This window comes from Balaenoptera ricei, chromosome 5, assembly GCF_028023285.1.
Source record: "Balaenoptera ricei isolate mBalRic1 chromosome 5, mBalRic1.hap2, whole genome shotgun sequence".
Classification (NCBI taxonomy): Eukaryota; Metazoa; Chordata; class Mammalia; order Artiodactyla; family Balaenopteridae; genus Balaenoptera; species Balaenoptera ricei.
Genome location: NC_082643.1, coordinates 10,968,727 through 10,995,913, shown reverse-complemented (window position 1 = coordinate 10,995,913; position 27,187 = coordinate 10,968,727). Strand labels below are relative to the sequence as shown.

The following is a 27,187-nucleotide window of genomic DNA, read 5'->3' as shown; positions in this document are numbered from 1 at the left end:
TATATTGGACACATGACTAATATCTGAAAAAATATTTTCATGCATTTAACTATTGATTTTAACACAGAAATATACCACCTGTAATAAGCGAAGTGACAATTTTTGAATAATCAGTACTAAGAAAACACCATTTAAAATGACAGATAATAAAAATTCAAATCAGAAAGCATATTTTTAAATATACAGACTAATGATGAAGTATTAAGAAATTAAGAACTACGAAAAATAACCAACGATGGGACAAATTTTTTGACAAGGAATTCAAGATTTCAAGAGAGTTAAGCAATTTGCACTGGGCTCTTATTTTATTCTAGGCAACTGTGAAAGGCGCTTTACACGTAAATACGTCACCCATTTGGGTAGGATGATATTTTGAGATAGACAGTTTTATTGTCAATTGACAAATGAGGGAAAAGGGCTCAGAAAGATTGGATCACTTGCCAAGGCTACCGTGGCAAAGCTGCTTTCCTAACTTGGATGTGTCTGTCTCTAAAGTGCCTGCTCTCTTTTGATATTAATTTGTGGTTTCTTTAATTTGAATGAATCTTTAAAATGCAACTTCCTCTCAGAGAGTTACTGTGAGGATAAGCTGAGAGAGTTTAGGCAAAGAGCATGGCTTATTACAGGCATTCAGTTTTCCTTCCTATCAACTTAGATCTCCAGCTACTAATTGCTAAAGGTTATACACAACCCACTCCTAGTATTAACAAAAGAAAGAATTGGAGAAATAGTATTTTAATGAATATGTTCCAAACAGGTAACATCAAAATGTGTTTTAGCCTCTTTTCCTTTCAACTTTAACTCATTTAGTTAATTATGATGCTTCACTGTCAAATTAGCCAGGTGCATGCTTCCCATCAGCTTCTACCACTATGAAGGTAATACTAGGAGCAGCCTCAATAGACATGTGACCTTGCTGTAGTTCACTGTGCTAAAGAATAGGTATAGATTAAATATTCTAAAACCAAAACTCAAATTCTTATTCTTTATCGAACAGTATGCACTGTTTGATATTTAACTGGTGTTTTGATCACTTCTATTTGTAGAAAACTTGTCTTTTTCTGTTACATAAGGGTTACATTTTGCAAACAGTTCATTTTGGAGGACTCACTGGGAAGTAACACTGCTTAATATTAAATGTTCTACTAGGCTTTATGGTAATTACCTTACGTCTGAGGAAGATGCTTGACATCATTTACATTAACTATTTTCAACATTAAAATTAGCTGAGGAATATGAACTATGGACAAGGAACTAGATTTTATTTTTGGATTAAGCAAGCTCCTCGTGAAGCTCCTAGCTTTTGCTACACTGATGTGTTACCTTTTAGAATTTCTTCTGCTGAACTGGTAACATGGTGCTACCAGCTTGCATTGAAAGGAGTTGCTGAGGAAACTATTGATATCAAATAATTTATACCTTATAAAGACATGTGAGCAAAATATCTTTCAGTTCTTAGTAACAAGAATTCCTTTATTTTAAAAAAGGCATTGACTGATTGACTGAATGATTGATGGTATATATTTTTAATAATGCAATTGGTTCTGTTTCTTTCTTCACATATGCTAGTAGTATACGCCAAGTAACATTTTTGGGTCTCTGAGGTAATACTAGTATACATTTTGTGTGCCAATCTTATCTGTGGCTTCATTTTATTTTTCATATCCTTCTTTAATCATTACCCTATTTTTCTTGAATGATTATTTTGTAAGATGCTTAAATTAACAGAAAAAAATCCTAATCACAAAAATTTTAAACTACATAAAGAAAACTAGGCAAAAATATATTTCTGGTATTTTTCCTTTGACAGATTATGTAGTTCATAACATGCATTTCAGGGTAAATAAAATTTTAAGGGCACCTGTTTGAGTCTTAGAGATACTAAATGCTAGTAAATCTTGTTCATACTTTTATTTTTCAAAAGGCTGTTGAGGTATATCTAATCAACAACACTGCTAATATCTTGCATGACTCAATCTGTGGCAAAAACACCACCATACCAACATGAATAAGACAGTAAAGAAAGATAAAAAGTGGGAAGGTCACTAATATACTTTTTAATTTATCAAAGTATAAATGATAGCATCTCATATTTTTTAATTAAAAAATAACTGTTTGGTCATATGTGCATTATAAATGATGCATTAAACAGAAAAACAGTAAATATAATAATTTACCACAGGGGAAATGGAATGTCTGGTATTAAACAAATTGATAATCCTATGTTTAAACATGATGCATATTAGTTGAACATAAAAAAATTTCCAGAAAAGTAATTTAAGCTTTAATTGAAGAAAACATAATAAAAGACATCTGGAAGGCTTATCCATAGGCTTTTTAATCTAAAATCTTAGCTTTTATATTAGAATTTAAAAGATAATATTAAATAATGCCAAGATCAGAGTAAATTATTCAGAATAGTTGCTTTTATTTTTCTCCTTAAGGCAAGTCTCCTTTCGGGAACTCATTTTGAATTCATACACCTTTTTTTCATTGAAATTGTCCTTTCTTGCTTTCATTAAAAAAAAAAAGATAATATCCACTTACTGCACTTTAAAACAGATATTTTATTTATACTACTATTTATTCATACTACCTCTTTTTTTAGGAAGGAAGTGTGTTAATTTAGGACTCCATAGATATATTTACATATTAAAAGGATTCATGAAACTTTATTCATATTGTTCACTGCACTGGTCAACTTTTGAAAACCTAACTGCAAACTTATAATTCATTTTTAGATGAAAATACAGATAGCAAGAATAAAATAAAAAGCACATTAAAAGATGTCCACAGTAACTTAAGTAGTAGAATTAAATGGTATAATTATTTTAGTTTTCAGACTTTTGAAAATGACTTTAATTTAAACCAGTATTTTAGAATGTTTAGTATTAATGAGCTTTTTACCAGTATCATTTATCAATAATGAGCTTCTTATATTCTGATAAGACCTTTAATTACGTTGCTTATAAACAAAACAAATTGTATAAAACCAATTCAACCAAAAATTCTTCTTTCTGAGCTAATGTACATAAACAGATATTTGTGGCTTTTTTCAAACCCCATAATGTGGCATCCAAAGTGAAATAGGTTTTCCTTTTATTAAGTAACATTAAACAAACCCAAGTCACTTTAAGGACTATCTCACTTATTATAACTGTACTTCAGATATGCAAAGTAACATCATTTATCTTATGAACAATCTGGTTAACTCAGTTGATTCATAAGGTACCCTAGTTCTGGTTTCAACCAAGTTATCTACACCTTGAGGCAGATTCAGGAGATTCATCATATTTGTTATATCATTTTTTAAAATAAACTAACAAAGTACATTGCACTCATTATTTTATAAAAGAGAAATTAAAGTTTACAAATGTTCATTTTTGTTCCCAAGCAAATAAATTGAGCTAACTCTTTTACATTTTTAAGGCATTCTTTGCTCTTTATCATGGCTGCCTAACCAACACAGCTGAGATGTCTATGCTGTCTATATTTCTGCTTACTTATTACTTGGTTTTATTTTTATTGTGAAAATCTTTAAAAATACCTAAAATAGAGAAAACATTACAACTAATGAATGAAAGTTTCACCCCAAGCACCTATTTCTCAGCTTTGATAATTTTCAATAATTTACCAACATTGTTTCATCTATTCCCTTCTCCATACTGTTGGTAAAGCAAATCTCAGATACCATATTATTTCAACCACATGTGTCTCTATGAAGAGTTTTCCTCAAAGACAAAACCAAAGAAAAATATTTAGCACCCAACAAAATAAAAATAATTGTGATAATAATTCCATCACTACTCAAACTTCTCTGATAAACTCTGAAATATATTTGCATAGTGTTTTTATGTTTTGACACAAAGAGGTCACATGGTATTTGCTACTTTTAATCTACAATACCCCTCCCCTTTTTAACATGCCATTTATTTGTTGAAGAAACCAGACCATTTACCCTGTAGAATGCCCCCTACCTATGTTTGCTTGCTGGCAATCCCATCGTGCCATTTAACACTCCCTCTCTCGTCATTCCAATATTTCCTGTAAAATCATTATTTAATCAAGAGACAAATAGATTTAAGTACTTGTGGGCAGGAGTGGTATTGCTGTGTACTTCTCTAGTCATTGCATTAAGAGGGACAAAATGTCTAGTTGTTAACTTGTAGTGAAGTTAGTGATCGGTGACTTTAGGTACTGCCCGTCTAATTCATCATTGCAAAGTTCTCCACTGATAGTATACCTTTACAATCATGCTATAGCACATATCGACACCATCATTATTCCTTTTAATGACTGCTTAGTGTACCATTGTATATTCAACCAATGTCCTATTGAAGGACATTTGAGGTTTTCCAATATTTTGTTTTTGCAAATATTTTGCAATAAATAGTTATTTGCATATATTAATTTGTATATTTCCAGTGTGTTAGGATTAAATTACTAGATGTTGGATAGCTGGATCTAAAGATAAATGTACGTATAGTTTTGCTAGATACGGACAAATTTCCCACCAAAAAAGTATACATTGTCACCATGTGTGACTCTTTCAAGATAAATACACATGAATGACGAAATTGTATAAGGTATCTGCATAAAAGTGAGAAAAATCTACATTTTTAGAAGAATATCTGTCAAATCAACTGCAGGAAGAATGTCTCAAGAAATGGTTATCCTAAATATACATTTAAGCAGACAAAAATTTTATTTAGCTTTTGATATTAGCCTAAAATAGACTGTAAAAAAATACATACATTGTTATTTCCTTCTTTTGACAATTGTTACTATGACATTATTTATAATATAAAAATACTGCATGAACAAAAATTCATCATAAAATATTACAGCTGGAAGCAACCTCAGAGATTATGTCTAATTCCTAAAAGTTAAAAACATGGACAATAAATTCCAAGAGGTTGATTTTCTTAAATGTATGCAGTATGACTCAAGATTTTAAAGCTTTAATGTTACTTCTACTTTAACTTGAAAATGACTATGTTTAAGGTATTATTAGTAGTAAAAAAAAATAAAAACTTGCCATTGTAGTCAAATATCTAAATTTGAGTGCACAATTAATTCCTATACAAAAGGAATAGTTTTGGTATTTGAAGACATTACACTTTATGCCTTAATACAAATTTAAACTATTACAAATATAGTGGGCTCCCTTCTTCATTCATTCAGCAAGAATTTATTTATCTCACACTATAACTCTGTGTGTGTGTGTGTGTGTGTGTGTTTACGAGTGTGTACTTGTGGTTGCTATTGGTAATTACTGATTTTGAAGTCAACCTTATCACATTAACATTAACCACCACAGTTATTACTGAGGTGGCTAAGATTTGAAACAGTAAACTTAGTCCACAAAACTTGCGTTTGGTTATATAAAATAAATGAAAAATGGGATTATAATTGTTGTCTCCTCCACAAAAAAAGAAAATATTAACTTTTTCATTAACTGTTTCATTAGAATTTCCCTCTTTGAAAGAACTTTTGTTTTATAATTTTTTTCTTATTTAATAATTATCTTCCAACCAAATTTATATTTTCATAATAGATTATAAAATCACCAGAATAATGTGTCCAGGGTACCTAGCATGTGCCTTGCACACAGAATACAGAAACTGGGGATTGAAAAGACTGAATGCAGCCTAAACAATATTTAGCTTATCAATGAAAGCTAAATGACTTGGACCAGAGTTGTATGATATTGTGCATTTATTCAATATTTACCTGAAGGACGAAGATTCTGTTCCTCTAAAAATTCCAAATCAAGCATTAGATCATCTTCATCCAGTTCACAAGATCCCAAATTATTCAAAACATCCTGAAGAAAAAGCAAAATCAATAGTTAGAGACCAAAACACTGAGAACCTGAGGAAATATCCACATGTAGATGCCATGAAGCAAAAAAGAACTCAAAATTACAAAGGAAATGCTGTAACTGAACCCCAGAAATTGTTTATTTTATGAGCTTTAAAATTATCAGCCCAATAAAAATTTCAATAATTATTATAAAAATTTTAACTCCCATTAAAAATGCACAAAGAGGTTTTTCAAATGTATAGAAGTCTGTGAACTAAAACTTTAGATTCTTTTTCTAATATTTATCTTTCCAATTTGTGTAACAGTCTTCTGACACATTTAATGAATTGTTTCTCAAACAATTTTTGTATACAGGGCCAACCCTGAAATATTAGTTTAAACTATGCCTGGAAGGGAGGGGGAATCCAGTTACTGTTTCCCCATCATTTGCTTTAGATTAGGAGGAATGAATGGGAGAAATAAATATCAATTAGATTAAAAATTAATTATGGATTTTCATAAAGTCATAAATATCAGAGCTAGATCATGTTACCTTTTCATTTTTTCTCAAGAGGGCAAATAGCACAGTAAACTAGAAGAGTATATTGAGAAATCTTGAGGGAAAACAGTGATGTGCAGAGGTAGAAATTCTTGAAGGAGGAATACAGTCCTGATTTGCATATCTGTATATAGATTGGTAGTGAATATGTTAAGAAAGCAAGAATTTACTCTTAGAGACTAGGATGGAAATAACAAAAGTACAAAAAATAGAACATCAAGAAAAGCAACCTAAATGTTAAATGATACCACAACATTTCAGATTACTTTGTCCACTGATTTGAATGTTACCATAATTTATATTTAAAGAAGTAAATATTCATTAGAGAAAGCCTAATGACGTTATCAAATGGACACCTTAGTTCTTGGGATTGAAAGTAAGGATACTGCACCTTTTAAATAAACCACTCTCACTGTAAAAAATAGAATTAAACACTATTAAACTTTAGAAACACATGTTATCTGTGAATAGAGAACAGTAGTTTCAAAGGTGATAAATATTGCCAAATATAAGTGCTTTTTGCTGTAAATGAAAATTACAGGGAACGATTACTATAATGGGTTGCATTGTATTACATTGTATCTGTATTAATTACAAGGGATTTAATAAATTAAACTATAAACAAAATCAACTGTTTCTTGGAAGTTCTATGATATAATGTGGCAGGGATAACCAGTGAGAATAAGTTGCTTATTTATATAGCATTAAAAAGATGTTATAAATATAGGCAACAAAAGATAGGCTGCCATTCTCAAAAATTCAAAACAGAATATTGAAACAACAAAAGAAATATAACTGAAGTTGATTGTGGAAAATTAAGAGTTTAGAAAAGGGAGATGTTATAAGGATACTAATATTATTAGGGTGTATTAAGCAGTATCCAAATAAGATAATTTTAGTCAGGTAGTCAAGAATACATTGGTAAAAAAAATTGTTTAATGGTGAAAGTGTAGTAATTGATACAGCTCCAAATTAGCCTAAACAATTTCATACTTGTATTTTGAATTTCATTGACCAATATTATGGTCCTAACTGTTTTCATCCAAAATTCATAAACTGAAGTCTTAACCCACAGTACCTTGGAAGGTGATTATTTTTGAAGATAGTATCCTTAAAGAAGAAGTTACAGTTAAATCAACTCACAAGTGTGGGCCCTAATCTAATATGACTGGTGTTCTTATAAGAAGAGGATATTAGGACAGACAACACAGACAGAGGGGCAACCGTGGGAGGACACAGGAAGAAGGCAGCCATCTGCAAGCCAAGGAAAGAGGCTTCAGGAGAAACCAAACTTGCCTACACTTTGATCTTAGACTTCCAGCCTCTAGAACCGCAAGAAAATAAATTTTTGCTGTTTAAGCCATCCAGCTTGTGGTATTTTGTTATGGCAGCCCCAGCAAACTTACGCAACCAACAACACTTAGAAAGCAATGAAGATCGGAACAAAGGAAATAAATGAGTGCCTGGCATATGTTTTCGTAATTATGCCAAGTAAGGACATCTTCTTCGATGTAAGCTTCTATGTTTGCATAGCGTTTCTCCCTTTCATTTGCAATCACCCCACTCAGTCCACCTAGCTATAGAAGAAGATACCAGGTTCTTACATGAGCCAGACTTCCTGTCCTTGGTGGATGGTCCAAGATGGGCATTTTAACCAAATTTGCTGATCATGGCCCTCTCAGAAAAATGAGAAAAATTTCTGTTTGGTGATAGATATTGCAAGATGCACATCACAGGGGCCTTGGATTTCATTGCATGGTTAAAACCAGACTAAGTCTACTGGAAAAATGACAAGTGTCATAGTAGTAGATCTTCTGGTTCCTGATTCCAGCAGTTCCTGAGGTCCAGCAGCATACATGATCTTTTCAAGGTTGGATTGTTCAACCCTCTTCTGAATTTTAACAGTTAATACATCCATCCTCAGTTTGAAAATAAAGTTTAAAAAGATTTTATTTTTGTAACAAGGAAATACTTAAAAACTCTGCCACCATTATCCCAAACATTTAATGTAAGAAAGTAACACCAACAAAGTGAACAAATTAAATTTGGAAAATTCACTACATTGTTTTGATTTTCTCATTTTGCAGGTGACCCTTGACATTTAGTCTAGCAGGAGCCCATCGATCACTGGTCTAGAGGAGGTGCTCTTCAATATACTTATTCGAAATTGCCTTGCTTTGATATCTTGCTTACAAAGCAACTTTCTTATTAATGGAGTGGAGTCTCTGAAGTTGGTGAAACATCACACAAAAAAGAGAGTAGATGCAGCAACGTGATGTTACAGAAGAAAAGTCAGTGTGAACTCACAGACCTAAAAGAAGTATCTTTTCCAGATCTCTCCTTAAAAAAGACCAATAGCAGCAACAGTGCTTTTGCCCTCAGCCAGCACTTAGGGGAAGTCCAGATACTCATTACCCAGTATCCACCAACAAAAAAGAACCAGGGGTCCTTAATTATTAGGGAAAAAAAGAAGGAAATAAAAAATACAGACTATTTCTGGAACATTCTTTTGTTGCCAGAAAACAAGATTTGTCTAAAAAAAAGTTGGAGGAAGTTTTGAAAGGCTAAGAAAGCAACCTAAATGGCTTCTCCGTGGCTAATTTTTGACATTATGAGCATCAAAAAACAAACAAACAATAATCATTATGGCTAAATGAAACAATCTGAGTCTGTCAAAAACTAAGAGTTACTCAAACAGAAAAGTTAATGTGAAGGATATAAAGAGGCATTAATGATATATACACAAAAAACACAAACAGGGTAGAATATCTTCAATGTCTATTGTTTTTAATAAATAGCTAAACATACGGGTATTTTTTCTAATCTTATGTACGTTTATAATATGAAGACATGCACTTTTTTTGATCTGTGCAAGGAAAGACTTGTACGTAAAGTAGTAGCATCAAAAGTAGTTCTGTACCAGGGATAGAAAGGACTGACCAGCACTAATGGTCACACATAACCACCAAGTGGAAAAGGAGTCCAGCATTTAATTAATACTGATAGTCAGATCCTGTATCTAAAAGGGCACAACTGTGTGCTTCAGACATTTGATATATTAATGGAATATCTAGAAGTGATAACTAACAATAGTCTCTCATCCTCTGATAGATAAAAACCTAGGTAGCTCTGCATAATAAAGATAGAATAATGAAAGTCCATGGGTTTCTAATAACATGAATATACCAGGCATATATATCATAATAACAGGAAAACTGTTTATATAACAATTGCTGTTGAAACTTTAAAAGCAAATAATTTGGGAAGGGAGCACCAATATTGCACAAAATTAAAATTTTAAAAATAAATAAAGGCATAAGGACATAGAATGTAAAGTTTAATTGAAAAAGGAAAGTCCAACCTGATGGTCAGAATCTTGAGTTTGAATCGTCTCTGAATGCATAACAAATTCCAATGACTACACAAAAAATTATCTAGTCAACAACCCAGAAAGTGCAAATTTAAGAGAAGACTTTTTCTTTTAAGTCTAGTATAATAAGTAAGTCCTAGGGAAGTGCAAAAATAGACTCAAGTATTTCTGAAATGCCAGTGAAAGATGAGAAGTTTCACATTAGCAAAGAGAACGAAGGCAAATGGTAAAAGGAAATGTAAATTCCTAGCATGAGCACATTTGTAACCAGTTTTAGGGTAAGCATAGTGATTTGCTCTGTAATCATTGTAAAGTGCATAATTTTCTTCTTTAAAAGTAGCTAAAACATTTAAGACAAATTGATACGTTAGGCTTGGTGTTGTAATGAAACACCGAGAAAAATTTTATTATATAATATCTAAACCAATGCTTAAAGGCCATGGAAAATTTAATTTAATACATATTCTAATTTATCTTTATGTAAGATTTATGTGGGTATTATGAGAAGAGTTGATTATTTAATTGTAAGGAAATACTAATTTTTTACTAATTCATAATATTAATAAACTGGATATTAAATGAAGCATAATTATTACTAAGTATTCCCTAAGCAGACATTTAAAAATCTATCAAGAATACTAATTAGTCATGAAATCTCCCAAATGACTTTAAGTCATTAAGAGTAAACTAAGTAGTTATTAATGAATTAATTCAAAAATCAATTTTCTAAACTCTGGGGATTTAACAGTGAACCTAACAGGCATGTTTTCTTTCCTCATAGAACTTAAAGATAACTGTATTCTAGTAAAGAAATACCAATCTCTTTTATCAATAAATAAAGTAGGTACCATTATTTATAAATCAGTCTCTTGTGTTTCGTTACTGTGAATTAGTTCTCCAGAATTTGGTTGCTACTGGCTGAAAGAATAAAGTTGAACTTCCGAAGCTACAGAGTTGAAAAGACAAGCTCTGATCACACTATTAATATGTAACCATCCCATAACCCTTTAGCCTTGTCTTTTTATTGCAATAAAGATAATGATTATGATCCTGTGAAAAATATACAAAGCTGGGACATGTTACTACATAGGAAGTGTTGCTTATAGAAGAAATAATTCCATCAAAGGAAATTATTAAATTATTAAAACATTCACTAATTGTGGTATTATAAAGATGTTACTAATTGCATTTCTATGCTGTTATATTTTAGTCAAAGCACTTTCCAAGTAGCCTTAAAATAGATATTTTATGAGATGCTCTAGACTTCAATACTTGTTTATGTAATTTTTAATGACACAATAGAACTGCTCTGATCATTATTTAGTCTAAAAGTGAAGAGAGAATTATTCAAATTATTCAGGTTAATAAGGGACAGCCAATCTAGTTTACATTCTTCTAGTCATTCTCCATTATGATCAGGTGCTGCTAGGATATGTGTTTCATTCTCTACTAATCTAATCATAGGAGTTCTCACAGATTGACTAAAAAGAAAATGTCATTTTATTATCGAAAACAGATGATGTAGCTATTGTAGAAGACCCTCAGTGAAACTTTCCTGTCTAAAATACATTCTGAGACTGGCTTTACAATTAATTACATTGGCTTTTTTTAATCGGGAAAAAAATATAAAGTCAAGTAACTTGGTATACATCTTTAAATAATTCGTATTATCCCAGAAAGATAATTACATGAATTGTAAAATATGAGAGACACAAAGGGACAAGGTACAGAAATCATCCAAAGCAGACATCTGAATAGGCTGGGTACATACATTTTGATAAAAGTTGAGTTGTTCACACCCATAGATGCAGTGGAAAAGAGGATAATACACCAATACATGCATATAATTTTAATGATACGATTTCACTGCTATTTTTTGGAAAGAGAAATTAAAATGACAATACTTCATAATTACTGCTCTGAGGAGTTATTTGGTTTTGATTTCCTGACTGGATAAATAAAGCATATTCAATCACTACAATACAGTTACCTTCACCTTTCGACATGGTAGACACAAAGTATTTCCAGACACAGCTTGCTCTTTGCTAGGTACTGATTAATCTTATGGACCTGCATATATCAAAATACATTTTTAATAAATATTTTCAAAAATTTGTCTTAATTCTTTCAGTCCTTACTCATAAGGCTTCCCATTACAAGTCCAAACACATACACAACACATATTTTGTTTTGATTATGCATATTTTTTCATATTTAAATGTAAAAAAAATAGCAAAATGAGATTCCTAAAGCTATGCCCAGAGCTGCTAACTGTACTCTTTACACTAATAAAAGGTAAATGATTTTATGTTATTCAAATAGTACGGTACTAAAATACTAAAGCTGAAAAATCATGTTATAATATTTCACTTTTTTAGGAAAAGTTAACATTTATATGGATTCATATGTCCATAGATTTTATGTGGATTTTAAATCTATATCTGAATTCATACAAAATTTTAAACTCTGAACACTTTCATTTTAATCTATGCAAGGGAATAAATTTAAAGTAATTTTTATTATTAAGTTATAAAAATAGGAAACTAGGGAGTATAAATATATAATTAGCAAACTCCATGATTCAAAATTAAAATATATAATGATTATTAGTTTAAAAATGCATTTTTTTCTTCTCATCATTTAAAATATGGAGAAAAAATAATGTCTCTTGGGATTCTACTTTCATGACAAAAGAGAACCAACATTACAGATGCTGTCTCTTTGATTCTGCACTTGACTACATCAGTTTGTCACTGTCAATAAAGCAACACAAATAAATAATTATTATATAACACTCAAGTCCAACGAAAGCAAGATCCATTCAATAAAATACCACAATTACATTGTGTGTAATTGGCTTGAGTTGAACGTGGTAATGTGGAAAAGAGTGCTATCACAATTAAAATATTTGGAATTCTAGTATTTTTGTGGGATAGGAAGGGTGGGAGGGAGATGCAAGAGGGAAGAGATATGGGGATATAATATGTATAGCTGATTCACTTTGTTATAAAGCAGAAACTAACACACCATTGTAAAGCAATTATACTCCAATAAAGATGTTAAAATATATATATATATATATATATATATATATATATATATATTAGAGTGAGATCATTATTTCTACTCTTCATTCTTCTTTGTGTACCAGGGGAACTGAGCATTCCACAGTTAAGAAGCGTACTTCATTATATTCTTATTGGTGTACCTGTCAACTTTTTGCCAAGAACCATTCTAATTCTTCAACTTTCACTTATAATTCTTTCTACATACTACTCTGAGATTACTCTCATTGAAGTAAACAATAATTTGTATATATTCCCTCATTGCCTAACACATGAAAAGATGACAATGGTGTATGTCTATAGAACAAATACTAACTCTATTGTCATTCAAAACCCAACAATCTGATCTGTATCTATCTCTCCCAAATTGCTTCCTGAAAACTTATTATTAAAAACCAACATATTTATTGATTGTTTCCCGGAAATGCCATTTGCATTTCTTTCATTGCACTGAGGCTATCCCCTTGCCCCAAATACCTAAAGAGCAAATACAAAGTAACATACTTATACTTTATTGTATCACAGGCATTTTTTTTTACAACATTACTTATAACAGGTGCTAAAAAAAATGCTTTTTGATAATGATAGGAAGGTTTAAAAGCCTTTCCCTTAAAAACTCCCTTTATGCGCAATATATCCTGGTTTTCATAGAACATAAGACCACCATAAGACTCGGTGCCACATGTGAGCAGAGTTCTTGTGTTTTCAGAATCTCTACTGCTGTGCTGTATCATTATAGTATATGGAAAATAATATCTCATCTACCTAATAATATCTTATTTACGATATTATAATAATATCTCACTTAATTATCTGGGAATGAGATGTCTTATTGCCAAACTCTTTTGATGACAAAAAATAGCGTCCTATTTAGAACATCAATGTTTTAAAACTATCAGATGCGGGCTTCCCTGGTGGCGCAGTGGTTGAGAATCTGCCTGCCAATGCAGGGGACACGGGTTCGAGCCCTGGTCTGGGAAGATCCCACGTGCCGCGGAGCAACTAGGCCCGTGAGCCACAATTACTGAGCCTGCGCGTCTGGAGCCTGTGCTCCGCAACAAGAGAGGCCGCGATAATGAGAGGCCCGCGCACCGCGATGAAGAGTGGCCCCCGCTTGCCGCAACTAGAGAAAGCCCTCGCACAGAAACGAAGATCCAACACAGCCATAAATAAATAAATAAAATAAATAAAAACCCCAAAAAAAAACTATCAGATGCTTTGGGGAAAATTTATTATCCAGAAAAAGTATTCATGTGTAGTACAGAGGGAATGTTTAAGAACCCTTAATTGCTAGCCCTACACCAGTTTAGTTGTCTAAGATTTCCGAGGTGTGCTTTTGTTGTTGTTGTTAAAGCTGTCATTTTAGCCTCATTGGAAGTGCTTACTTTTCACCATTATCAGTGTATATGGCTCTGAGAATTTTATGAATCTTCCATCACTATTCTAGCCAATATACAATGAATTGGAATTTGCCAAAGAAAACCTAATATGTAAGCCTGTTAAACCAGTGACCAGAAAGTGTATCATAAATACCATTCAGATGAGGATAGCTACTCTAGTGAAAAATGGGTATTTTTAGGCACAGATAGATCTCATATAATTAAGCCTTAAGTTTTATTCTAGGTTTATATTTGTATATGGGATATTATGAAATTGATGAATGTTTTACTGATTTATAATTTAAAAATTGTCATAATTTTATTTCTAAAATAGGAATCAAATATATCCAGTGATACTTATCATGCCAACCTTGTGTTAAATAATACAGCATAGTGGGAAATTCAAAAGATTGGGACTGATAAATCTGATTTCTAACCCTAACCCAGCCACCAAACCAAGTGTGTGAACTGAAGCAAATCATAAACCTCCCTGATATCCTTCCATGAAATAAAATATTAGAATAGCTATTCTCTGTAATACCATTCATATCTAAAATCTTCAAATCTGTAAGACAATTATGAGCTTCTTTCCCCTAATGGTATATACCCAGAGTTAGCCAAACTGCAAAGTCTAAGGGAACAATCCTCCAAATTTCCCTGACTTCTGACACCAACAGCAAGTTTGGAGTGTTCACAAAAACACCCTCAAGTACAATAATTCAATGGAAGGACACACAGAACTCACTGAAAGCTCTACTCATCATTATAATTTACTACAGGTAAAGGGTACAGGTCAAAAATCAGCCAAAGGAAGACAGAGTCTGGGAGGGTTCCAAATGCAAAGCTTCCCTTGTACACATGATGTATTACTCTCCCAGCATTGACATGTGACAACACAAGCAGAGTACTGCCAACAAGGGAAGCTCACTGAAGCTTTAGTGTCCAGAGAGTTTTACTCGACTTCATTACATAGGTATGATCGATCGATTGATTGATTGCCTACATGGTTGCTCTCAGCCTCAACACTGTCTGACAATAAATGACCTGAAGCTTTCACCGTAAATCATATGCTTGTTTTTCTGATGTGGGCTGCCCCACCCTGATATTTCCTGATGCGTCCAGCTCCACTCTAAGATCCAGTGTGATCACCCCTGGACTCTAAACAAAGATACTCCTATCAGGTATGACATAAATTACCGCTCAGAACCTGAGGGCAAAGGTCGGACCTCATTTTGGGCAAAGAGCAGTTCACTACACATATACTGTTTCCATAGACGACGCATGGCTCATGATCTAATTTGGTTTCAAATTACTATGTTAGATTCCAGAGCCATATCTACAGGCAGAAAGTATTCTAAATTAAGAATAATGACCGAAAGAGAGAAGTTTCCTATCTAGACAATAAATATACAAATGAAAAACAAGGTAATTTCAGCTAATTATATACGATATTTTTTTTTTAAATCAACATAATATTTACTGGTTGTAGGAGGCAGCTACTCTACATGAGAAGGGCAGGGAAGGCCTTTCTAAAGGTGTCATAAGGGCTGATGAATGAATTATAAGCAGCTACATGAAAACTGGAAGGAAAAAAATTCTCAACAAAGGACAAAATATAGGCAAAGCATCTACAATGGATGTGAGATTGATATGTGAGTGGGGCAGAGAGAAGGCTGGAATGGTTGGAGCATAGAGGTGAGGTGCGTGGTACAGGAGGTTAGAGGTATGGGGTCTAGATCATTTGATCATAACTTTGAGGCAGGTAAGGAATTTAGAAATCACTGGAAAGTGACATGCTTAAATACACATTTTAGGAAAATCATCCTAACCACTCTGCCAAGAATTCACTGTAAAAAAAAAAAAAAAAAAAAAAAAATCCTTAAATATCAAGACCTATTTTTTTTTAAGGTTACTAGCATTTTACTAGATGTTTGATCATAAATGAGCATGTATAGTTTTGAAAAAGAGCTCTAGACGAGTTTCCTTAAAACTTCTCAAACAGGTATGCTCCCATTTTTGCTATTTTCTATGGAATCTCAAACAAGTAAACTAAATTCTTTAGGCCATGATTCACTTTTCTGTAAAATGAAAGCAAATAATTCCTGATAATCTACTTTCCCTATCTGGAATTCTTTTCACATACAAATGATCCTTCACTATGCTCTTTGATAATGTTAAAAAAAGTCTTAACTTTTCAAATTTTCCTTGATATTTTCTTTCTTTTACGCAGTTGCAAGTTGAACCAAATTTCTTTTATTTATACTTCCATCAAGGTCCAACTAACATTACATTCCCTTTAGGAAGACTTCCTCATCTTCATGTGGTTAACATTAATTTCTTCCCACATGGTTTGTAATAGTACTCTTATTTACATCATTTTGAAAGTAAATATGGTACAATTATTCTCCCTTTGCAGTTCCTACAGCACTTAGCACAGTCCTGAGCATATCAATAATTTAACTCAATCAATCAATAATTACTTATTGAGAATTTTCAGTATGTTAGGTACAATGCAAGTAACAAACTGTCTTGAATTTTGAACTTGTTGAATACAACAGTATAGTACACAAATGAGTGCGTGTTCTAACTTATTGAGGAGAAATCCATAGTTATTTAAATACTTTTTATATTTCATTTGTTAAGAGTATCACATTGGAACTATTTTGGGAAGCAATATAATTCCGCTTACTGAATTATTTTCATATTAATGGACTTTGCATTAAGGTACAGAGAAATACAACAGCACAGGCAGACGTGGCACACCACAAGCAATTGTAGAGTACCTTTTTTTCCTTATAAAATTAGAACCTCCTATCTATTTGAAAGATTAAGTTTATGTTCTTTTATGTAATACAGTAAAAAAAAATTATATTTTAACAACTAAAATAAAAGCAGTGTTACGTGATCTGAGAGAAAGAAGGACAAACATTTCAGCAATATTAATATAAGAACATAACCAGGTTAGAAGTGTTTTGTCACCAAGAGAAATTTCTTTAGTGCTTAAATATCTATAGTGATCTATAAAGCTATATAGTCCCATTTCCTAGCCTCTGAAAAATTAGTTTAAAAAACACAATATTGACAAATACTCTATAATAAAAACGTATAGTCACAAAATAAATATATTCATAAATATCAAATACATGTCAATATTAATTTCACCTAAAATATAGAGAACAAGAAAATATCACTAGGGTATAAATCAGAAAAATATTTGTAGGTGGATGAGAGTCAAGCCAGAAAAGAATCAGCTCATTTCTTCAGTTTGGCATGTTTGCTAACTTATTTTTTTGATATAAAGTTTTTCAAATGAATTTATCTCTCTGGTTAGATCAATACAAAATTTAGAAAAATATTTTTATTTTACCTAAATCACTTGCAAAATTAAAGACAAAATTGGAATATTTTATCCTGCTCATCCATTCACATATCAGTTTGTACTGCATATAGCTGGACTATAAAGAAATTCCAAGTAAATAAAGTGCTTTACAATCAACAGAAATCTAATGCAGTATTCAAAATCCATGGATATAAACCAATCAATTCAACTTAGTGTATAAGTTAATGTAATTTATATTATAATGACTAGAGGTATATAAATAATGATAAGGATTAAAGAAAAATAAGTTTAGAGAAACATCAATTAAACAAATTAATTTTTAATGAAATTATAATTGCTTTACAATATTACTATAAACCTTTGTTTCCTCTGGCAACTCATTTTCCTTTCACTATTATGATTACAAATTCAGATTTATCTTTACAACCATTACCCTAAAATGCATTCACTAAGTAAATTTTCCCCTTCTTTTTTTTTCTTCATAACAATAACATCATTACATTTGTAAAATAAAATGACCATTATTACTTCCATATATACTGTGATATACTCTGGGGTAAAAATATTAAAAAATAAAAAAACTCTTGGTGCAGTTACATCTTAATTTTTTTGCATTTTATAAAAACACACACCAATATACAATGCAAAGTAAACATGAAATCAGCCTTTGAATTTTTATGAAGCTGTTGTTTTCATCATTTTCCTATAAAATGGTACCATTGTTTCTAAAAGACTCAGACTTTTCAAATTTGTTTCATAAATTTGAGAAAAGTCTTGGAGAATAATGAAATTAAAAATCTTTTATATCTTAGAATGAATAACCCCAAGTTATTCAAGATGTTAAAATGAAGTCCTACCTGGTCATTCCCTTCTGCCCTAATTATCATTTTCTCACTTCAGCTGCATCATTTGTTTGCCCTAAGAAATATCATTTCTTTTTTGTTAACTGCTTTCTGAAACATTCAGAATGCTTACCAGAACTACCAGTACTTTTATTGTAGTTCTGAGAATATCTCTCAGTCTTATACCATGCCAAACATATCCCAATTTCTGTAGAAACTTAAATTGTCATCTCTTTATTTCAAAGGTTTTCATCACACCATCTTAACTCTATCACACCAGTCCTCCTCACTGTATCAAGCAAATGGCTCCTCAGTGATCCACTACTTTTGTCCCTGTCCCTATATTCAAATTGTTCTATCTCCTACATTACCATTAATCATGTGGGAAAGCATTTCAATCGCTGATACCCAAGAGACTTGACAAGTTCCTCAGAGTGTGCCTCACAAGGTTATCTGACTTGGAGAAAAGATTCTTCCTGTTTCACAACCCCAGATCTTCAACTTTTTCTCATAGAAATTTTCTCATTACCCTTCATATCACAGACTCCCCTAAAGTTATGTTAGAGCCATGTGACCAGATTTTGACCTTATAACCATCCTATATAAACCTCCAACACTATCTCCTTCTGTCCAGATAACCCAGAAATCCATATATTAAGATGACAGGAGTACAAAATAGAGAAAGTCTCTGAGTCATAACATGAAGGAGAGCTGCCCTGGTGAGTCGCCAGATCCACACTGAATTTTGTGTAAGAAATAAATTTGTGTTGTGTTTGAGCCATTAAGATTCTTCATGGTTTATTTCTTAGCACCTCATAGCCCAGTCTATCCTAGCTAATAAATTCTCATTCTTTTTTTTCTTTTTACTCTTATTTTACATGCTCCCTATTCTTATAATTTTGTCTTTAAGTTCTGTAATTTCCTAATAATTGTTCCTCTATAACAGACTTGAAACAGTCTTGTGTTCCTATATTTTAGCAGGTCTCTATTAATTTCTTTTTATCATTGGCAGTATTGAGTCTCATATTAGCAAAATACTTTGTGTACTATATACTGCGTTTTAAATCTTATGAAATCAACTTTTACTTTGTATATTTTAAATGATGTCCATAAACACTGAGACATGCGGCAAGAGCCAAGTTATTATATAATTTAAATTATAGGACTTATTACTTTCCTTATAGAGACTTATATTCCTTGTAGGAATATCAATTCATTAGCTCAAGAATCACTGTCTCTATTGCAATACAATCAAATGTGTTCTGTAAATCATGATGCACTATTTTGGTAATCACAGTAAATTAGACAACTATGTCTGAAAGCAGATCCAAATTCTCCACACTAAAATATTTCTTAATTTACTCTGCAATTCTAAGCTGCAAAATCAAGATATATTATCTTAGGCATATTTGGGATATCACAGAGTTGAGAATTAAATGAACTTATGTCCTCAGTGCTGTTTTAGTCAGATCCATTCTTAAACTGCAATTTTCAAAAGCCACTAAGAATACAAAGATTAACTCCATATTGCAATTAGACCTTTTAATCCACTCTATCACCTGCCAACTGTATGTAGAGCATAGTGAGAGAGAACACAGTTTTTTTGGTAAAATTCTAATTTTGACTGTGCAACCTAGCTTTGGATCACTTCATCCTAAGGACTTACGTTCTTTCTCTGTCAAATGGAAACAATCAGTCTTGCTCACATTTGTTGCTAGGATAAAATTCTGAAAGAAAATTGTACAATATTTTGCAAATATTACTTATTATTAATTCTAGTTACCAAGTCATGTATGCATTTTAGTTCTGTTAGAGCCAGCAGACCTAGATTTTCTAGAAATCTGAAATTATGAAATTCTAAGCAATGCTATAAATACCTGAACAGAAAAATAATTCTTCAATTAATACTTGCCAAATGACTGAATGAATAAATGAACACATTATATAATTTGATAGGAAAGAAATAAGAGCTAAATGGGAAGGAGAAATTAGAGACGAAAGAAAAAAAGGTGACAGAAAAATGATACTATTTCTATTATTTACCTTATTTTCATGAAAAAAATTAGAATTAAAAAAACTTTAATTATAAATAGTTTCTATGGAAATTTTCCATCCACAGTTAATTTCCATAATTATTGTCTATTTCCAGTTCTATTTTGTTAATTCCTGTACAAACGCTCATCTCAGTTACTATCAATCTATTAGGAAATGTTACATTGAGTTACACTGGGTTTCCTACACCTTAGAACACAACATTCACAGTAAATTTGTGTGTTTAATAATGAAACTAATATAAGTTTCATTATTAAAACTTCAGCAATTTTTACTTCTTACATATTTTCTGGTTATTTACTTTAATTCCATCTCTCAGATGTTACTTTTTCAATAAATTAACAGCTTTTGATGTGCTTCTGATAATTTCCTTGGAGACCACAGCTCTTTTGTATTCATATGTTGCTGATATAATCCATTTTCCATTAAAATGATTTAGGATTCTGCTACCCAGATTACAAACAATTTATCTAGCATTCTTACCTAATTATACCAGTGTTGTACAGTGTTGACTAATAGTTTGGCACATGTTCAGATTTTGGATAGCAAAGCATTTCATGTAGCTAAATTTCAGTGAAAATGAGATTTTACTACCTAGTCATAAATGTTGATGGGATATACTCCCCTCTCTGAAAATTAGCTCCCACAACACATTATTATTTTATAACTGCAAACATAATATGTCTATAAAGACGTGTGTGTGAAGCATCTAAGATTTTATCCTATCTGCCACCACAGTTTCATTGGCTAGAAGAAGACATAACATAGGGTTAGACACAAAGAACTTTATTGCTCCCACCAATAGCAACAGCTAGAGTGTCAGCATGTTTTGTGTGTGTGATGATTTCCAAAGTGCCAATTCCCACAAGGTAACACAAAGAGAGCAAGGTGATATGTGTACATGCATTGGGTTGTATTTCAGGAGACAAACCCCATTTGGGAGGTGCAGGAAAAATGCAAATGTTTGATAATGGGCAATAAGCCTACCTGCCATTTGCTTTGAAATAAGACACTTATCTTCCAAGTCTATCCACTATTAAACATTCTTAAAAAGATACTGTGGGGCTTCCCTGGTGGCGCAGTGGTTGAGAGTCTGCCTGCCAATGCAGGGGACACGGGTTCGAGCCCTGGTCTGGGAGGATCCCACATGCCGTGGAGCGACTGGGCCCGTGAGCCACAGTTGCTGAGCCTGTGCGTCTGGAGCCTGTGCTCCCCAACAAGAGAGGTCATGATAGTGAGAGGCCCGCGCACCGCGATGAAGAGTGGTCCCCACTTGCCGCAACTGGAGAAAGCCCTCGCACAGAAACGAAGACCCAACACAGCCATAAATAAATAAATAAATAAATACATAAAATTAAAAAAAAAAAAAAGATACTGTGGCACAAAGACAGTGAGAGTCTCTGCTTGCGAGAGGTACAGAAGGATGAGAGATTCATGGAGAGTACTGTGTCTTAACAATCTCCAGCTATTCTCTATAGGGCCTTAACTTTTGGAGAATTTTCCCATCACTACAACATCCTGTTGGCTGCTCTGATTAACCTGACTGACAGAGGCTGGGACCAAAACCATCCAATTTATCCCATAGAGCATTTAATTAACGCTACTAACAACAAGACCCTGAGCAGTATGACGTTGACTTGCAGAACTGAACTCAATCATATCTCCCAGGGTCTTAGACCCAGACAGCTGAAAAAATCCTACAACTGATCAGGGACGGCCTTAAAAGCCAGGTGACTTTCTGTATTGACATTTCCACTCGACCCAAGACATTAACCCAGTTACAGCAGGAAGTATTAAAGATTGCTCAGACTCAGCTTTGGCAAGCAAGGAGAAAGTCTAGGGCAAATCTGTCACCCATAACTACCCCAGTCAGTGAGTTGAGGCTGAACTGAAAGCCTTCAAGAGCCAAAGTCATGTCCATTGATCATTGCAGCTGAAGGCAGGGGAAAGTTTTTACCCCTTCTTTGAATTTATCCTCATTGTAGGGATAACTGCAGATGAAGTAAACATTAATAACGAGTCACCTATTCCTCCATAAAACCCCCGCCCCAGTAACACCAAGCAACCTAATTTTGAAGCAATCTCTGCAGTCATCTGAGGGCTACATGATCTACTGGTGGTGTCTCCTTAAGTACTTGACAGTCAATTATGACCACCCCTATAATGCACGTGTTTTCAGAAGGGAGGCAAGTTAATTCCTGGCCTCTATACAAAAAGTATAGTACCAGGGCCACATATGGTGCCCCTGGAACAAAAGTATTTTTAACAATCATAAATCCTCCCCAAATGAGGGGCACAGGTTGACAGTGCCTCCAATGTGGCCTCCCAGGTCACTGGCAAGCCTTGGGTACCCAATAAAGTTCAAATAATTGAATATAGTCCTTGTTTGGAGGGACTTCCAAAGAATCACACAGGCTTCATGGATCAGACATTGAATTTTAACGAGAGCTGAGTACCAATCTAATACCTGCGTTTTAAAAGGAGTGCCTGATAACCCTATTAGGAGGCAACATGTCTAAAACCCCAAGGAGCACATGTCACGTGCAGGCTGCCTCCCTTTGCCAGATCCTCTAACTGGCAAAACCATCAGTTACAGAAATTTTAGCTCAGAGTAATTAGGATGTAGGACCCCAAAGGGATGAGCACTTCTCTACGTGAGCTATTCCTATTGGGAGACTTTTCCCCTGCCACTTACGGGACAGGAAAGTACATGCATAGAAGAAATCCATTTTCTACTATATATTCAGATGTGACAATAATAAAAAACAGACCACTGAATTTTCCCAAAGGGCCTTACCCAAAAGATCACATTAGCTCTCTTGCTCCTCTGAGAGGCTTGCCCAAATCCCATCAGTTGAATCTTGGTGCCCCTTCTCCATATGGCCCTGAGAAGGAAAGTGATGTGTACATCTACATCCAACAGAACCATCCAAGTTGCAGTCCCTTTCCTCCTTGAAGTTGCTCAGCATACTCAGATGGTTCTGTGTGGTCTTTTTCCCCCTAGGGAACAAGGAGACTCTGGTCTCATCCGATATTATCTTTCTCTTTAAAACTACTCAGGTTGGGGCCAGGCTCCACACCATTAGGCAAGCCCTCTGGCTTACTTTCAGTTTTTAGTGATGTAGCAGTGGCTTGTGAATCAACTATATTTCCAAAACCCAATGTCAAGTGGCAGAATCGCCATGACTGAAACCACCTATTTCAGACTTAAGGACCCTTTGACAGTCACAGTCACATCACGTTCCTGCAAGGGCCATAGATCTGCCTCTTTTGGCTGACTTGGGCTTGACTCTCATAGCAGCAAAAATTTTTTGAGTCCACATTAATCCATTAGTGTTTGCTCCCCATTATCATAACATCTCTTAGGTTCTCACCTGGTTTCATCAGAAAGGCTAAGGGAATTATCTTGGGTAGCAGGACTAAATGCAAGAATTTATCTAGAACTTTTGGGGTCGGTGTCTCATTCTCCAGTGGGTCAGCTTCATTAGTATTGTAAATCTAATCCACGGCAGTATGAACCTGAATTCTGGTCAATACTTCATCTACGGTTTACTATGGGAGTCTATCTCAGAAATCTCTCTGAGAGAGTCAAAGCACCCTTAAAGTCTCTAGGACCCACTATAAAAATACTCAGCAACCTTTTACTGAATATATCTAAGGGTAGTAGACTGCAAGAGGGCATAAATAAAGAAGAACCATCGAGTTCTGCAAGGAGTAAGTTGTAACCCACTGCAGCGGCTGACCACCAGTGCACTTTGAGAGGAAATTAAGATGATTACAGGATAAGCCACTCTGTGCTTTGGACAAGCAGGCCCCTTAGATAGCTAGATGTATATCTCAGGAAGAATTTTTATGAACCCAGATTCTTGCATCTTCCCATACATAGAAAAGCACTAAAATCATTTACTTGAGATATCTGTTCTTTGTGACTAGCAGTAATCTTTTACCTAGATGTATGCTTGACTGTGTGTATTTCCTAGCCAAAAATCATATATAAACTGGCTTCTCCACTACTTCTTCAGAGCAGTTTCCTCAAAGCTCCTGAGAGGCTGTCTCCCAGGGCTACAGTCCTCGATAAGTCCCTGAATAAAACTTAAACTCACAACTCTTCTGTTGTGTGGTTTTCTTTAAGTCAGCAAGGGAATGAGCCATAAAACAATCAAGCGTTGCCATTCTTCCTTAATAAACATTACATGTCCAGGCCATTATCTCCCAAGTAAACCAGGCAAAGTTGTAATGATTTACCTGGTTTCTGCCTATAGCAGTCATTAATTCCCCTACCTTCACCTTCAATGTATGTGCAAGACTCTGTAACTGTTTTCTCCAAGGGGATGGAATTCTGTCCATCCAGGAGAAGTCTCAGTTCTAGTTGCTTTAATGGGTCAAACTTCAGACTGACAACTAGCTTGGCTCGGAAACCCACTTCCCCTCCCCGTGGAGGACCACTTACTGCCTGGTTTGCCGTATAATCTGGCCAGTGTGTTTGCTACCAATTCCTGTAGACTTCCCTCAAATTCTCTTAATCAACCCTCATTCATCCACTTCCTAAAATAAAACCTTTGTCAGCTTCTCATCCTTATAGCCCAAATTGTCAACAATTATGAAGGGTCTAAGATTTTACATTACTTACAAGCTAACAAGTCAGCCTGCCATGGTTTCATGGATGCTCACAGAAGCCATAAGACTCTTTGTCAAGGACATAGGACTTCATTACTAACAGCTATAACCATGTCCAGGATATCAGCATTTCCTTATGCCAGTTCTGAGCCTGAATTCCCACAGGGAAATGAAAAGGGGGCCAGGTGACATCTGCACATGTGGTGGGTTGCATTACAGGAGTGGAACCCTGAACTTAAAAACTTGAATAGTTTGCAGTGGGTAGTAAACATGTCTGCCCTTAACTCCAAAGGGAGACACTATATCCTTTAAGGTTGTTTCCTATACAAATATCCTTGAAAAGACAGTCTGTAACCAAGAAAGTGACTTTGCTCACAAGACACGGAAAAACATTAGAGACCCATGGAGCATTCTCTCCCGTCAAAGTGCAGGAATGAATGTTCTCAATAAAATATGCTTCATTTGTGCCATTATTTCACACTTTTAAACATAACAGATCCGATCAGATTTCTTAAAGCCATTAAGCACAAAATAAATGACCTAATTAAAAAGAAAAATAACGGAGTTATATTTCTGATAGAACAGAGTGCAGAGCAACATATTGGTTAATTATACTTCTAAGGAATACACCTGTTTTCTAATGTCATGACTTACTATTTCAGTGAATATGCACTTTATTCTAACCACACTGTACCACAGTTCTGCAAACGTGCAATACTTTCCAGTACTATATTTTGTACATACTATTCCTGCTGCTTTCAGTATTTCTGTCAACCATGATAATTTTTTGTTGATTCATCAAGCATCATTTCTAGAAAATCCTTCCTGATGATGCTGATTTGTATGTCTTTATGGCTAAACATAACTCTATCATATCACTTAGAGCAATATATGATAATCTTCATCTTATATGTCTGTTCTCCCTTTACTACACACCATCCATAAACACATACACACACTACACCACCGAGTCCTGTTTGATCCAGCACACTACATAAAAATCAGTAGGTTCTCAACAGATTAGATGGATGGAAGCATGAATAGTAGTGTGGCTTAATGAAGTTTGGATCCTTACCATCTCATGCCATGGATAATGCAATAGTTTGTATCTCCTTTATCCTTTCATTTCCTTTTGTGTTTGATTATTTTTAAAAATGTATTTATATGTTTTTAAAGTTTTTAATTGGAATAAAAATAGATAACATAAAATTTACCATATTAAGCATTTTAATTAGGTAACATTGGCTTATAACATTAGTTTCATGTGTACATTATATTTCAACTTCTCTGTATACTACAGGGCGCTCACCACCAAAAGTTTAGCTTCCATCTGTCACCATGCAGTTGACCCCTTTTCCCACTTCGCCCTCCCCAACTCCCCTTCCCCTCTGGTAACTACTACTCTGATCTCTGTATCTATGTTTTTTGTATTTTTTATATTCCACATATGAGTGACATCATCCAGTATTTGTCTTTCTCCACCTGACATTTCACTGAGCATAATACCTTCAAGGTCCATTCATGTTGTCACAAATGGCAAGATTTCATCTTATTATGGCTGATGTATATGGTGTATATACCGCATCTTTATCCATTCATTCATCAATGGGCACTCAGACTATTTCCATACCTTGGCTACTGTAAATGCTGCTGCAATGAACACAGGGGTGCATATCTTTTTGAATTAGTGTTTTCATACTCTTTGGATAAATACCTAGAAGTGAAATAGTTGGGTCATTTGGTAGTTCTTAATTACTTGAGGAATCTCCATACCGTCTTCCATAGTGGCTGCCATTTACATTCCCACTAACAGTGCATAAGGGCTCCCTTTTCTCCACACCCCTGCCAGCACTGCTATTTCTTGCTTTTTTGATAACAGCCACTCTAATGTGCGTGAGGTGACAACTCATTCTGAGTGTACAGTTTAGTGGTATTAAGTACATTCGCACTGTAGAATCTCCAGAACTCTTTTCATCTTGCAAAAACTGCAACTCTGTACCCATTAAACACCTCCCGATCTCTCCCTCTCCCTAGCCAATGCTCTTACCATTATTCACAATAGCCAAAAGGTGGAAACAACTCAATGTCCATCAACAGATGAATGGATAAACAAAACGTGGTATATACACACAACAGAATATTATTCTGCCTTAAAAAG

The 27,187-nt window shown here is 33.9% G+C and overlaps 1 protein-coding gene across 6 annotated transcripts in view; it reads right to left on the bottom strand.

The window, feature by feature from the left end:
* The window catches only part of CCSER1 (coiled-coil serine rich protein 1), a 1,296,175-nt gene that overhangs the window by 1,031,798 nt on the left and 237,190 nt on the right, over positions 1 to 27,187 (bottom strand). For all 6 annotated transcript variants that reach the window (XR_009503213.1, XM_059922414.1, XM_059922413.1 and 3 more), the window contains exon 4: positions 5,734 to 5,827. Coding sequence is in view for 5 of the 6 variants with exons in the window: in XM_059922414.1 (XP_059778397.1) it covers positions 5,734 to 5,827 (94 nt within the window). In the remaining variant the exon portion in view is untranslated. The remainder of the gene's footprint in view (positions 1 to 5,733; positions 5,828 to 27,187) is intronic.